Source organism: Notamacropus eugenii, chromosome 2 (genome assembly GCF_028372415.1).
Source record: "Notamacropus eugenii isolate mMacEug1 chromosome 2, mMacEug1.pri_v2, whole genome shotgun sequence".
Lineage (NCBI taxonomy): Eukaryota > Metazoa > Chordata > Mammalia > Diprotodontia > Macropodidae > Notamacropus > Notamacropus eugenii.
Genome location: NC_092873.1, coordinates 410,644,212 through 410,658,436, shown reverse-complemented (window position 1 = coordinate 410,658,436; position 14,225 = coordinate 410,644,212). Strand labels below are relative to the sequence as shown.

At 35.3% G+C, this 14,225-nt stretch overlaps 1 protein-coding gene across 1 annotated transcript in view; it reads left to right on the top strand.

Annotated features, from left to right (window-relative positions):
* Nucleotides 1-12,796, top strand: part of SRP9 (signal recognition particle 9) — a 23,494-nt gene extending 10,698 nt beyond the window's left edge. Inside the window, exons 2-3 of the mRNA XM_072647710.1 lie at nt 9,383-9,451; nt 12,179-12,796. Of these exons, the coding sequence (XP_072503811.1) occupies nt 9,383-9,451; nt 12,179-12,298 (189 nt within the window). The 3' untranslated portion in view covers nt 12,299-12,796. The remainder of the gene's footprint in view (nt 1-9,382; nt 9,452-12,178) is intronic.
* The last annotated feature ends 1,429 nt before the right edge of the window (nt 12,797-14,225 follow it).

Here is a 14,225-nt window from a genome sequence, read left to right as displayed (position 1 = left end):
AATACATGTTGCACAGAAGAATTAAAATGAATGGGAGAAACCATAGAACAAAACAAAACATAATACAAAAGAAAATGGTCTGTTTTCTATCTTCGATCCAATTCCATAGTTCTTTCTCTGGATGTGAAAGGCGTTTTGCTTCGAGTCCATTGGAAATTTTTTAAGTTTGTGCATTTCAATGAAGTACTAAGTCTACCAGAAAAATTCCTCACACACTGTGGTTGTTGCTGTGTACAAAGTTCTCCTGGTTTTGGTCCTTTCACTCAGCCATCAGTTCATATAAGTCTTTACAGGCTTCTCTGAAGTCTTCTTGTTCATCATTTCTTATAGCACAATAGTATTCTATTACATTCATATACTACAACTTGTTCACTCATTCCCCAATTGATGGGCATCTCCTTGATTTCCAGTTTTTGGCTACCACAAAGAGGGCTGCTATAAATACTTTTGTACATTTGGGACCCTTTACCATTTTTATGATCTCTTGGGTATACAGTCCTAGAAGCAGTATTGCTGGGTCAAAGGGTGTGCACATTTTTGTAGCCCTTTGGGCGTAGCTCCAAATTGCTCTCCAGAATGATTGGATCAACTCACAGTTCCACCAACAATGAATTAGTGTTCCAACTCTACACATCTTCTCCAACATTTATCATCTTCCTGTTTTGTCATGTTAGCCAATTTGATAGGTGTGATGTAGTACCTTAGAGTTGTTTTGACTTGCATCTTTCTAATCAGTAGTGATTTAGAACATTTCTTCCTTTCCATTTTCTTTTAAGATCATCAGAACATAAAAGAATCACTCCCAAGCCCCTCTGTCTAATTAGATTCCCTCAATGACCCCTGATGATAGAGTTCTAAGAGGATACATGTGTCATCCTATCATATAAGAATATAAGCATTTAACTTTGTTTAATTCCTTGTGGTTGCTTGCACATGGTTACCTTTTTTTATGCTTTTCTTGACTCCTATGCATGTATGTCAGAATTTCTACTTAGTTCTGGTAGTTTCATCAGGAATGCTTGAAAATTATCTTATTTCATTAAAGGTCCAGTTTTTCCCTATAGCATTATACTTAGTTTTGCTGGACAGTTTATTATTGATTGTAAGCCTAGATCTTTTGCGTTGTAAAATATTTTAAGTTCTCCTCTCCTTTATGGCATGATGACTAAGTCTTGTGTGATCCTGGCTGTGACTTCTTGGTATTTGAATTCTTTCTTGGGAGTTCCTGGGAGTTTTCATTTTGGAGTTTCTTTCAGGAAGTTGACTGGTAGAATTCTTTTATTTTCTTTGCCCTTTGGTTCTTCAAATTTTTCAGTTTTATTTTATGATTTCTTGAAATGTTCAGGCTCTTTTTGGGACCACAGCTTACAAATAGCCCAGTGATTCTTAAAATACTTCTTCTTAGTCTGTTTTCTAGATTAGTTGTTTTGGCTGTATCTCACATTTTCTTCTTTTTTTCCCAGCCTTTTGACTTTATTTTAATATTTCTTGATGTTTCATGGAGTTATTAGATTCCCTTTGATCAGTTATAATTTTCAGGGAATTACTTTCTTTTGTAAAGTTTTTGTACCTCTTGTTCCAAGCTGTTAATTCTTTTTTTCCCTTCTCAAATTTATTATTTATTTTTGACTATTTTTCGTTTAAGTTTTGAATTCCAGATTCTCTCCCTTCTTCCTCTCCCTTGTCCACAGAGAAGGCAAATAGTATCTCAGTTATGTGTTAGCTGTATTGCAAAAAAAGCAACAAAAAAAAAAATAGAGAAAATTATACTTCAGTTTGCATTCAGAGTTCATCAGTTTTATCTTTGGAGGTGGGTAGCATTTTTTATATATATACACATACCTACCTATGTACATACATACATACATATTATACTTACATATTTACATTCATTTGAATTGCCAGGTTGGATGAATCAAAAGCTGGGTGGTAAGGTGAAATAATAACAGTCTCAGATATGCAGGTGATACCATTCTGATGGCAGAAAATGATGAGAAATTAAGCCTCTTGATGAGGGTGAAAGACTTGAAGCTTAACTTCAAAAAAATTAAGGTCACAGCAACTCTTCCCATCACTTTCTGGCAAAGAGAGGGAGAAGAAATGGAAACAGTGTCAAATTTTATATTCTTGGACTCAAAGATCATTGCGTATGGCAGTTGCAGCCATGAAATTAAAATATGCTTGCTCCTTGGAAGGAAAACTATGGCAAATCTAGACAACTTACTAAAAAGCAGAGGCTTCAGTTTGCCAGCAAAAGTCTGTATAGTTAAAACTATGGTTTTTCTAGTAGCATTGTATGGCTTTGAGAGTCCAGACTATAATGAAAGCTGAGCACCACAGAATTAACACCTTAAAATTATGGTACTGGAAGAAACTTTCAAAAAATTTATGTATTTATTTACTTATTTTAAAAAATGTTTTCAGCATTCACTTCCATAAGATTTCGAGTTTTAAATTTTTTCCTCTTCTCCCCTACCCAAGACTGTGCACTCTGATACAGGCTCTACATACACATTCATATTAAACATATTTTCACATTAGTCATGATGTAAAGCATTAGAACCAATGAGAGGAACTGTGAGAAAGAAGAAACAAAATAAAACAACAAAGGAAAAAGAGAGCAAATAGTATGTTTCAGTCTGCATTCAGACTCCACAGTTCTTTCTCTGGATGTGGATAGCATTTTCCGTCATGAGTCCCTTGGAATTATCTTAGATCCTTGCATTGCCGAGAAGAGCTAAGTCAGTCATCACATAGTGTGGCTGTGACTGTACAGTGTTCTCCTGGTTCTGCTCACTTCACCCGGCATCAGTTCATATAAGTCTTTCCAGATTTTTCTGAAGTTGGCCTGCTCATCATTTCTTGTAGCATAATAATATTCCATTATGTTCATATGCTACAACTTGTTCAGTTCATTGACCTCATTGATGGACATCTCAGTTCCAATTCTTTGCGACCACAAAAAAGAGCTGCTATAAATATTTTTGTACATGTGGGTCCTTTTCCTGTGTTTATGATCTTTTTGGTATACAGACCTAGAACTGGTATTGCTGGATCAAAGGGTGTGCCGTTTTATAGCCCTTTGGGCATAGTTCCGAATCACTCTCTAGAATGGTTGGATTAGTTCACAACTCCACCAACCATGCATTAGTGTTCCAATTTTCTCATATCTTGGAGAAGACTTTTAAGACTCCCCTGGACCCTAAGTGTCACTTTCTCTTTGAAGCCTTCTATGAATTGCCCCCCCCTTGCAGTTCCTATGTTTTCTCTCCTCAAATATACTTTGTGTTGGTCTTATTTTATATGCTTGTCATGTTCCCAGAGTCCATTTCCCTCAGTAGAATATTTGTAAGCACCTTCAATTCAGTTCAGTGTTATGTGTAGTACTCTGGGGCAGACAGGTGGCACAATGGATAGAGCATTGGACGTGGAGTCAGGAAGACTCATTTCCCTGGGAAAAATGGGACAGTAATGCATTGTTGGTGGAGTTGTGAACTGATCTGGCCATTCTGGAGAGCAATTTGAAACAATGACCAAAGGGCAGTCAAACTTCCTACCCTTTGATCCAGCAATACCACTACTACCAAAGATATTATAAAAAATGGAAAAAGTACCTCCATGTACAAAAAATGTTTCTAGCACCTCTTTTTGTGGTGGCAAAGAATTGGAAATTGAAGGTTACCCATCAGTTGGGGAATGGCTGAACAATCTGTGGTATATGAATGTAATGGAATACTATTGTGCTATAAGACTCATCTCCAAGTTAAAATCTGGCCTCAGGCACTTCCTAGCTGTGTGACCCTAGACAGGTCACTTAACCTTATTTACCTCAGTTTCCTCATCTGTAAAATGATCTAGAGAAGGAAATGGCAGGCCACTTCAGTCAAATGGGGTCACAAAGACTAGGGTAAGACTGAGCGACAATGTGTAATGTTCTGGAGATCTTACAAAACTTTAAAAAGCTTTAGTTCCTCCAGGGAGTAGGAAGTATTTCCCTTTTGCCTTGTGTTGTTTAGCCTCAGCATAGTGTCTTACATTTAGTAGATGTTAAATATGTGTTTAAATCATAGTTTTACTACTTAAAAGCTCTCAGTACCTAACCTGTATTCTTTACTTCTTTCTCCCCTCCTGCCTTCTAACTGGTATTTGTTCAAATTACATAGAAGGCGTAATATTTCTCCTAGCACTCTTTGGAGAAAAAGGAATATAGAGCTTATACTATCCTTATTTTTTTTTTTATTTTTATTTTTTTTTAGAATTTAGTCATTAGGATTGCTGTAGAAGTTATTGTATCCACATTGGGACCAATTTATACAATTTTTTGTTGGAGTAATATACATTTTAAAAGATTATGTTGCTAACTTGTAGATGCTGAGTAATTTGAAAACAGCTCACTGACTGTAGAACGATTTAAAGTGGTCACAGCATGGAACTGGCACTGTTTAAACAAGGAATATTAACCCTTACCAATGGAACTCATCCTTCACTTTAGAGCCACATGCTAAAATTTAAATCATAGTTTGATCATTTAACTTATGCTATGTAAAAAGCATTACAGTTAGCTTTAAATTGGATATAGAGGAATGAAGTTGAAGATGTTAGGAGTGATAAATATTTAATCAAGACAAGACTTCATATGTATGTAAAAAATGCATTGTAAAATGTGTTTGTACCTCACAGAGACTTGAAAGCATTCCTTAGCATTGTATTAATGAGTTAGTCTTTTAGAAAGTTACAGTACCACTCCTACTGTCTTCCTGGCACAGTGCTCTGAAGAATGAGTTGGGACTTTAACATACACACACACAATATCTCTCTCTCTCTCTCACACTCACACTCTCTCTCTCACACACACACTCATACACACACACTCATACACACACACACACACACACACACACACACACACACACACACACACACACTTCATTACCCTGGGATGGGATGAGAACTAATGAAAATCTAAGTGTGGTGGTAGAACAGGTATTATGTTTACCCTCCCTATTGTCATGTATATGATCCTTTGGAAAATACCATAACATCTGTCCTTTCTCTAAATTCAAAGATTTAATTCAATTCAACAAAAATTTATGAATCACCCACCTCCTACCAAACACTGGGGATACAAACACAGAAAGATGCAACAGTCCCTGGGTTTAAGAGCTTTCATCTAAAAGAGAAGTAGAAAGTGTGGAACAATATGGAAAGAAAAAAAATAAATACAGCCTAATGCGGTGGAGTGGAGAGAGGCCCAGAAACCATTGGAAAGATCATGAAAAGCCTCTTGTAGGAGATGATAGTTGAACTCTCTTGAATGGACCTAGAGATTCCAAGAGGCAGAAGAGATGAAGAAGTAGAACATTCCAGGCAACCAGTAAGGTGTGAGGTGGGGGATGAAAAAAATGGTACAAGGAACATCAAGTAGGGTGATTTGGTTGGAACATAGGGTATATGCTACAGTTGTTTGGAGTGTATATTGGTTATGGAGGGCTCTATAATATAGAAATAGAGGGGTTTCTATTTTATTCTTGTTGTAAAGTAATATTTTATTTTTTCCCAATTAAAAGTAAAAACCATTTTTAACATTCATTTTCTTTTTTTTAGGTTTGCAAAACACTTTAATTTTTTTTGTAAACAGTTTTTTTCCCCAAATTACATGTAAAGATAATTTTCAGCATTCTTTTTTTATAAGATTTTGAGTTCCAGATTTTCCTCCCTCTCCAAGACAAGCTGTCTGATATAGATTATACATATGCAATAATCAATCATGTTTAACACTTTGGGGCTTCTGAAACTCCTTTGGGGGTTTAAAAATTTGAGGGTTCCAAATTTTCTTTCTCTCTTTCCTCTCCAACCCCAGGACAGTTAGCAGTATGAGATAGGTTATACATGTTCAGTTACACAAAAACATTACCATATTAGTCATGTTGTGAAAGAAGATAGAAATCTGCATTTTGTTCTAAAGCGCAGTAGGGAGATACTGGAGTATCATGAGCAGGCATGACTGTGTTTCAGTTTGATATCTGGATGAACTGGAAAAGAGAAAGACATTAGAAATAAGGAGACCTGTTAGGCAAGAGGTGATGGGAACTAAGGGCTGAACTAGGGTGCTGCTGATCTGGGCAGAGATTGGGATGGATGTGAGACATTGTGGAGGTAAGCTCAGGATGTATAGATTTGAGAGTCATTCATACACTTCACATCAAGGTCATGGTTGCTGATGACATGAGCAAAAAAGAAGAATATCTAGAGAGAGAAGAAAGGAAAGTCCAAGGACACAGTTCTGGGGTAGATTTCCTGAGGGGGGATGGAATGCATGATAAAACAAGAGACTGAGAAGCAGCCATGCAGATAGGAGGAGAACCAGGAGAGAGCAGCATCAGGAGAATCTGGGGGGGATGTATGATGATTAGTGCTAAATAATAAAGAGGAGGTAAGAAAGATGAGGACTACAGACAGGGTCCTGGATTTAGTAATAAAGAAATCATTGTTAACCTTGGGGATTATAGTTCTCAAAATTCTAATGTTTTATGTATTATATATTACATGATGGGCTACATGTGACACTAGCTTTTTTCTTTAGAAAGTGTAATATATAAAATATAAAAGAATCCTTTAAGTTGGTATACCATACTTGAATGAGTTTTGGTGGGCTGTAAAATTAGTGGTTATTTATTCCATTCTTTTTGATGTTTATGTTTAGTAGACAGAGCAGCAGTCAGCTGTAATGAGTGGGAGAATTCATAGTAGTGATTTTTTCTGAGAATTTTCTTGAAAATGATATTTTGGATGCTTTTTCATTTTGGAAATAATATGCTGACATTGTACCTCTTGTACAGCCAGCCAAAAGACCAATATTCTATTGATGTGGATATGTATTAGAGAATAGCCTTCTGGCCTGTCTCCTGTCTCCAGTTTCAGTTCTACCTACTTGCAAAAATTCATATATTGCCTAAGCTTATTGGGATTGTTCTGAGGAGTTACTGCTCTCTCCATTTACCAGTGATGTCATGATTGCCAAATCAAATGACCTTTTCTCAATTATCTTTCTTGACCCCCCCTACAGCCTTTGACACTGTGGATCATGCTCTTCTCCTTGATGCTCTCTTCTCCCTAGGCTTCTGTGAGATTGCTCTCCCTCTGATCTCCTACTTTTCTGAGAAGTATTTCTACTTCTTGGTCTCTTTCTTACTGGATCTTCATCCAAGTCATCCCTCTTCATCATGGATTCCCTCCCCTCCCTTGGTGATACCATCAGCTCTCATGGTTCTGGCTGTCTGTCATCTCTTTGCTTAACTTCTCAGATTTATTTGTCTGGCTCTAACTTCTCTGCTGATGTCCAGTCTTGTATTTCCAACTGACTGTTGGACATTTTGAACTGAATCTTAAACTCAACATGTCCAAAATAGAACTCATTTTCACACTTCCCCCAGACTCCCAAACTCTGCCCTCTTCCTAGCTTCCCTATTTCTCTTCCCACTTAACCAGGCTTACAACCTAGCTGTGATGTCCATTCTTTAATCCCACCCTCCTCCCCCATCCAGTTAGTTGCCAACTCCTGTCAATTCTTCCTTTGAAACATTTCTCATATGTACCCCCTTCTCTTCTCTGATTTTGTCACCACCCTGGTTCAGGCCCTCACCACCTTACAATTGGACTATTGCAGTAGCCTGTTGATTGGTCTTCCTGTCACAAGTCTCTTCCCATTCCAGTCCATCTTTTATCCAGCTCTCAAAGTGATCTTCCTAAAACACAAATTTGACGTATGTCACAATTCTACCTTCTTTCAAGTCATCTCCCTAATTGCCTTCAGGATCAGATATAAATCCTCCAATTGGCCCACCATAATGTGGCCCCCTCCTCCCATTCTAATCTTCTTACTTCTCACACCCCCGCAACCCTCACATACTCTTTGGGACACTGACCTACTTGCTACTTTTCCTTGAACTAGACACTCCATTTCTGACTCCAGACATTTTCACTGGTTGTCTCCCATACCTAGAGCTCTCCCTCATCTCTTCCTAACTTACTTGGCTTCCTTCAAGTCTCAGCTAAAATCCTGTCTTCTGCAATACATTTTTCCTGATCTCACTTGATCTATTTCTTATCTTTCTATTGATTATCTCCAATTTATCCTGATGTACATAGTTGTCTGCATATTTTCTCCTCCATTAGACTGAGCAAGACTGAGTTTTTCCTTTTTGTTGTACCCTCAGACCCTGTTTCCATAGTGCCTGGCACACAGTAGATGTTTAATAAATGCTGTTTAAACATCTAGCCAAATAGTTGCCTCAATTTGCCTTTCAAATAATATTCAATTAAAGTATATATCTATGCCATTTTTTTGCGAAGGCAAGCAAAATTCCAAATTCTCAAGGAACTGAACTAAATTGAGCAATATTACCATGAACAGGTATACAAATATAACAATTCCACTTACATTTTATAAAATATGGAGAAAATTAAAAGTTTCAACTTCAGAAAATCATATTCATGTTTATTGATAGGATTATTAACTGCCACTGGCATGGATCACAGCCTTACTCCACCTCAGTAGAAGATGTTCATTAGTTAACTTAATTTACAAAAATTTTTCACTTTTTAGTCACCATTTTGAGGGATGAACCTCTCCAAATTTAGCTGGCCTTTTCCTCAAACATACAAACTATTGCTGGGTTCATATAAAGCATTTCCAATTGGGCCTACCAGAATGTATGCTCTGTTTATATACCTGTTAGGCAGTTTGGGGTCACCTTGAGGCCATGATGAATCATCTAGGTAGGACTTTAATGTGGAAGAGTGAGAGTTCATGTTGTAATTATTTATTTAAAAGAACTAAGGAAAAGTAAGGATAGCTTTTTTATTTATTTTGCTGTGCAAAATGTGTGTGAGAAGAGTCGCAAATTGTCACAAACGTGGCACAACCATTGAGTTGGAAGGAATTGGTCCAGAAGGACATCTGAACTTATCCTCTGCTTAAAAACTTTGTATTTCCCATGTCATTCATTAGGACCAATCTTATGAAAGCACAACAATGTTAGGTCTGTTTTCAGTTCAAACCTGATTCCTTCTCCCTAGTACAGTTCTAAAATAGTTTTAATTTTTTGTCATTATGGTAATAAAAATAACCCCCCAAACAAAGCTGCTGTATTTGGATACCAGCATTTTATAAATTCACTTAAAATAAGATAACATTCTGTTTCTATTTCAATAATATAAATTCCTTTTAAAAGTACACATTTTAGATGATTTGATTTTAGTGAGGGGAGGTTATGAGTGATAAGTGGATACCAAAGATAATATTTAAGATCTGTTTTATTAAAGCTAAATTCATTTTAAAAAATCAACTGTTTTCACTATTTCTAAAATTGTATTGTTTCAGGCACGTGTGGTTCTCAAATATAGGCATTCAGATGGGAATCTGTGTATCAAAGTAACAGATGATTTAGTTGTAAGTATAAATTTTTATTCATTGTTCAAGTTTGAGTTTCCTGGGTTAACCATTTGTTAAAAATTAATCATAGACTTTATGCAAATTACTCCATAATGATACTTGTTTTGTTCTTTGTTCCAAGTTCAGGAACACATTGCTTCAGAAATTACTTTTATGGGGGTATTGAAAAGTAATTCAACTTGCTTCGTTAGTATAGCGTGCCAAGGCCATGCTAGTAGTTGCCCTCTTTTGACCATCTTCATGTAAGGAGAATGTAGAAGCCACGTATCAGAATACAATATAATAAATAGAACAGAATCTGTGACAGCACCATAACTAACTGGGATTAGATTATTTAATTAGGAAGCAGATAGCAGGTTTTTATTTCTACTTACTTAGAACTCTCTAACCTCTACATTAGAGGTTCTTAACTTGGAGTCCATTTTAAATAGATTTCAGATGGTCTGTGATTTGAATGGGGAAAAAATTACATCTTTTACCTCCAACTGAAATTTAGCATTTCCTTCAACTGTGAATGTAGGCAACAAGACATCCTTAGATGATGTCCATGGATTTCATTAGACTACCAAAGTGAGGGGGCCATGGTGTGAAAAAGGTTAAAAACCTCTGCTCAGGAGCTAACTAATCCCTTAGCAGTTTTAGATTATTGTTTATGTTATCTTTGGTTGTATGTTATAGTACACCTTGTGTTTATAATGCTTTCTCTGTGGTGCACAAAAGTCTTATATTTTAAATGATTATACCACCTCCTTGGAGGACAGTCTATTAAATTGGGTCAAGTATCAGTAAAAAGAAAGACTGGAAGATTCCCTTCCTTAAAGGAAGAATTGGAATCTGTTAGAACTTTGAATATTAATATAAAAAAATTCTGATGATTACTTGTGATTAATTTGTTATAGAACAGAGAACTATATCTTTTGAAGAGGAAGCATAAAATTTTAGAGCTTAACAGAACTTTAGAAAAATCCTCTTTTAATCTCTTTTTACTAATAAGAAAATGAAAGGTTGTATCTGGCCCAAGGATACATACATAACAGACTGGAAAATATGCTCTGTAATAAGGATTAGAACATGAACATAGAAAGATATCATTAATATATAGACAGTTTAAAATTTAAAGGTAGTACCTTTTCCCTCTGAAAATGATAATGTATATTTCAATAATCTAGAGGGCTACTATAGATATAAGAATTATATATACAAAAGATTTTTATTTAAAATGTGTTGTTTCATATAGTAAGACTTGCTTTGTAGGATGTTTTTCCTATTTCATGTTCTCATTGGACCTTAAAAACTATCAGAAGGTGCATGTATTACAAATTGGGGTAGCTAGTTGTTATAGTAGATAGAGTACCTGACTTGGAGTCAGGAAGATCTAAGTTCAGATTCAGCCTCAGACAAGTTATTAGATGTATGACCCTAATCAGGTCACTTAATCTCTTTCTGTCTCAGTTTTTTCATTTATAAAATGAGGATGGTTATAACATCTACGTTACAGGATTATTGTGGGAATTAAATGAGATAATATTTGTAAACCCAGAAGGGTTATGTAAATGCTATTATGATTATGTTTAAAGGGACCAAAAATATAATCTAGCCTATCACCCTAAAAGGACTCTGACAGTGAAAAATCTATACAGAGTAATTGATCATGTTGTCTAGTGGTCCTTACTCTTAGACAATTCTCACCTATAAATCTACTTATAACTACATTCAACTTAAACCTATTTCCTTTTGTTCTGGATTTAGTAGCCAACAGATATAGTTCCTTGTGTGGTATTTTATATATGTAATAACTATTATTGAAGCCTTTCATTTCCAGATTGAATAATTTGTTTCAGTTCTACATGTCTTCCTTACTTAGAGAACTCAGAATGAAGCATAATAGTAATCACTTGACTAGAAATGAATATTATACCTTTTTGGTTTCTACATTCCAAACTCCCATTTATGTATTCCAGTGTCTTGCTTTTGTGGCTGACTCATGTAATCCCAAGATCTTTTTCTGTTGTAATTGTGTGTGTGTATGTGTACACTATAGAAAGTGGAATATACTTTGGTCAGCAGAAGTTGAAGGCAATTATGTGGTTCTTTAAAAATTGCTTAGTATTGCACAATCATAACTCATGTTTTTAATTTTCTGTGGTAGAATGTTGAGTTATGAAGACAAGAGGGAAGCAAATACAATTTCCTGAATTTGGACCTCATTAGAGTGATACTACCTCAATGACATTTTTAAAAAGTGAAGACTGTTCTGCCAGATATCTGAACAACCAACTAGAATGACACCATTTGGTCATCAATAGGTAGAGTAGTATGTGGCCTATCAAGGACTGGGCCAAAGAGTTAGTTCTAGAGTCTGTTACCTAATACTTATATCAGAGACCTAAATGAAAGAAACAAAAGTCTGCTTATTGTTTACAAATAGCACTTAACTGGGTGGAATTGCTGTATATTTTGGTATAAAGAAATTAAATTCAGCATCTTTATTAATTGACAAGAATGATTCTCCAGGAGCAGGATGAAACTCAATAGGAATGGGTATTGATCAGAACCAAAATAGACATGAAAGACTGGTTAGACAAAAATATGGCAGAAAGAATTAGGAACTATATTGTAACACAAGTGGAATGAGTAAGTAATGTTTTGATGTAATCAAAAAGTACCAGAGTTTATGGCAGATTGATGTCTTGTTAACCTCTACTTTTTTGTTTTGTTTTGCAGTGTCTGGTATACAGGACAGACCAGGCGCAGGATGTAAAAAAGATTGAGAAATTCCACAGTCAGCTAATGCGACTTATGGTAGCTAAGGAATCCCGAAGTGCTGCCATGGAAACAGATTGAATAGTTTGAAGTGAAAGCTCTGGTGGTCACGTTTTTCAGGAAGAAAAATCACTTGAATTCATGAAAATGTTGGGACAGAAGAGGCTTTATATAACTCAGTGGGCCCTTAAAAAGCCTGGGAGCATTTTTTTCCTATGTAGCTTAAAAAAAATTCTAACTTCAGATAACTATAAATATATATTGCTTTCAGTTGAAAGCTTCTATTTATTTTTGAAATTTAAAACAAGCAGAAAAGTTTTTACAGGTTATTTGATGTTGGGCAAAACTTGTAAATATGATCTCTTGTAAATTTGTAACACTAATTTGAAAAGGAGAGATCAGCCACCTTTACTCTGTGAATTGCATCTGACCTTTAAAGAAAACTAAATATTGCTTGTTTGCTTTTCATCTTTAACTTAGAATTTAAGATCTTTTTTATTGAATATATTTCTTTACAGGTATAATATTGTCTGACAAAACACATTTATGACCAATAAACATAAGATATATTAACAGAAATTAATTTTGCGCTATAATGAAGGTATTTGTTTGTAGAAATGTTATATATCTTCTTTGAAGCCATACCTAAAATATGCTTTCCAGATGTGACTGTTTTTAACCCTAAAAGATTCCATTATTTCATAGACAAGAGCATAGCTTTTGAGTCCAGTTGTCTGTGATGAGAAACTTTCTTCATAAATGAATATGAGTGACCAATATCCACCAAAGGACTGAAAATTTTTATTACAGAGGCCTCTGTTACACTTGGTCCATTTGTAGAAAGCTTTTCAGAGGGCTCAGGACAAATTGGATTATATATTTTCTATGTATTACCTATTTGTACCCTTTTTTCTGCTTTTGTTAACTTCTTAGAAGTAAAGGAGGTGCTAAAAATGATGGCATAGCTAGTGTAATTATCTGTTATGCTGGCTAATGAACTACAAGTAAATCACTAAAGATTGATAATTTTTGTGTTAGTAACCTGTCCACAGTTCCCCAGCCAAGTCTGTGTCAGAGATGGGATTTGAAACCAGTGTTCCTGACTCCCAGACCATCTCCCTGCTTTATACACCATTTAAAGTCTCAGTGTCCTCTGATATCTCTCAGAGACTGTTATAATAGAGTAGGCTCTAATAAGTGTAGAAGGAGCTCCCTGTGCCATTAAAATCACAGCTGTATTCTCCCCCTTCCGGAAACCAAAAGCAGAAAAGCCCCCAAACCTCAACTTTTAAATAATTGCCCAACATCAGAATGAAGGTTCAACTTTAAAGATGTCACATTAAGATATTTTTGTCAGACATTTAATTTGGCTATTATTTCAACATTGTAAATAGTGCCATTAGCCATTTGAGTTTTGGCATGTTTCAAAGCAGTCTGCAAAAATAAAGAATTCAGAAAAAGGAAATGTAAAAATCTTAATGTTTCTGTTGAAACTTTTTTTACTTTTTAGGAATGACAGATTTTTAAAAATCAATTGAAAGTTAATTTAGCCTAAAGGATAAGTAATGCCATTAGAATAATACTTATGTGTTTTTATGTCCTTGTCTTCACTCCTCAGTACTATCAAATTCACTCTTGATTCTCTTTGGTTTTGTTTCTAAATTCCATTCTTGCCACTTAGCAAATGTTACATGAAAAGAATTGGTCCTTTTGACTCTTTATACCCCCAGCAGCCCAAGGTGGTAATAGACACATACTTCAGTAGAAAATACTGGCTATTTTCTACATGATAATATTTAAGAAAAAAAATTTAAAAGAATTAAATTAGTGTGTTAACCTATACTTTTCCCTTGAAATTAGATGTAGTACATAATGAACTTTAATTCGCTAATTAGATTTTTCGGTTAATAGGATTAGAACTAAGTTTCTGTTATTTTAAATACAGCTTTCTTTCTTCGTTGTTGTGCAGTACTGAAAAAAAGCAAGTATGAGTTCTAATCTTGAAGAT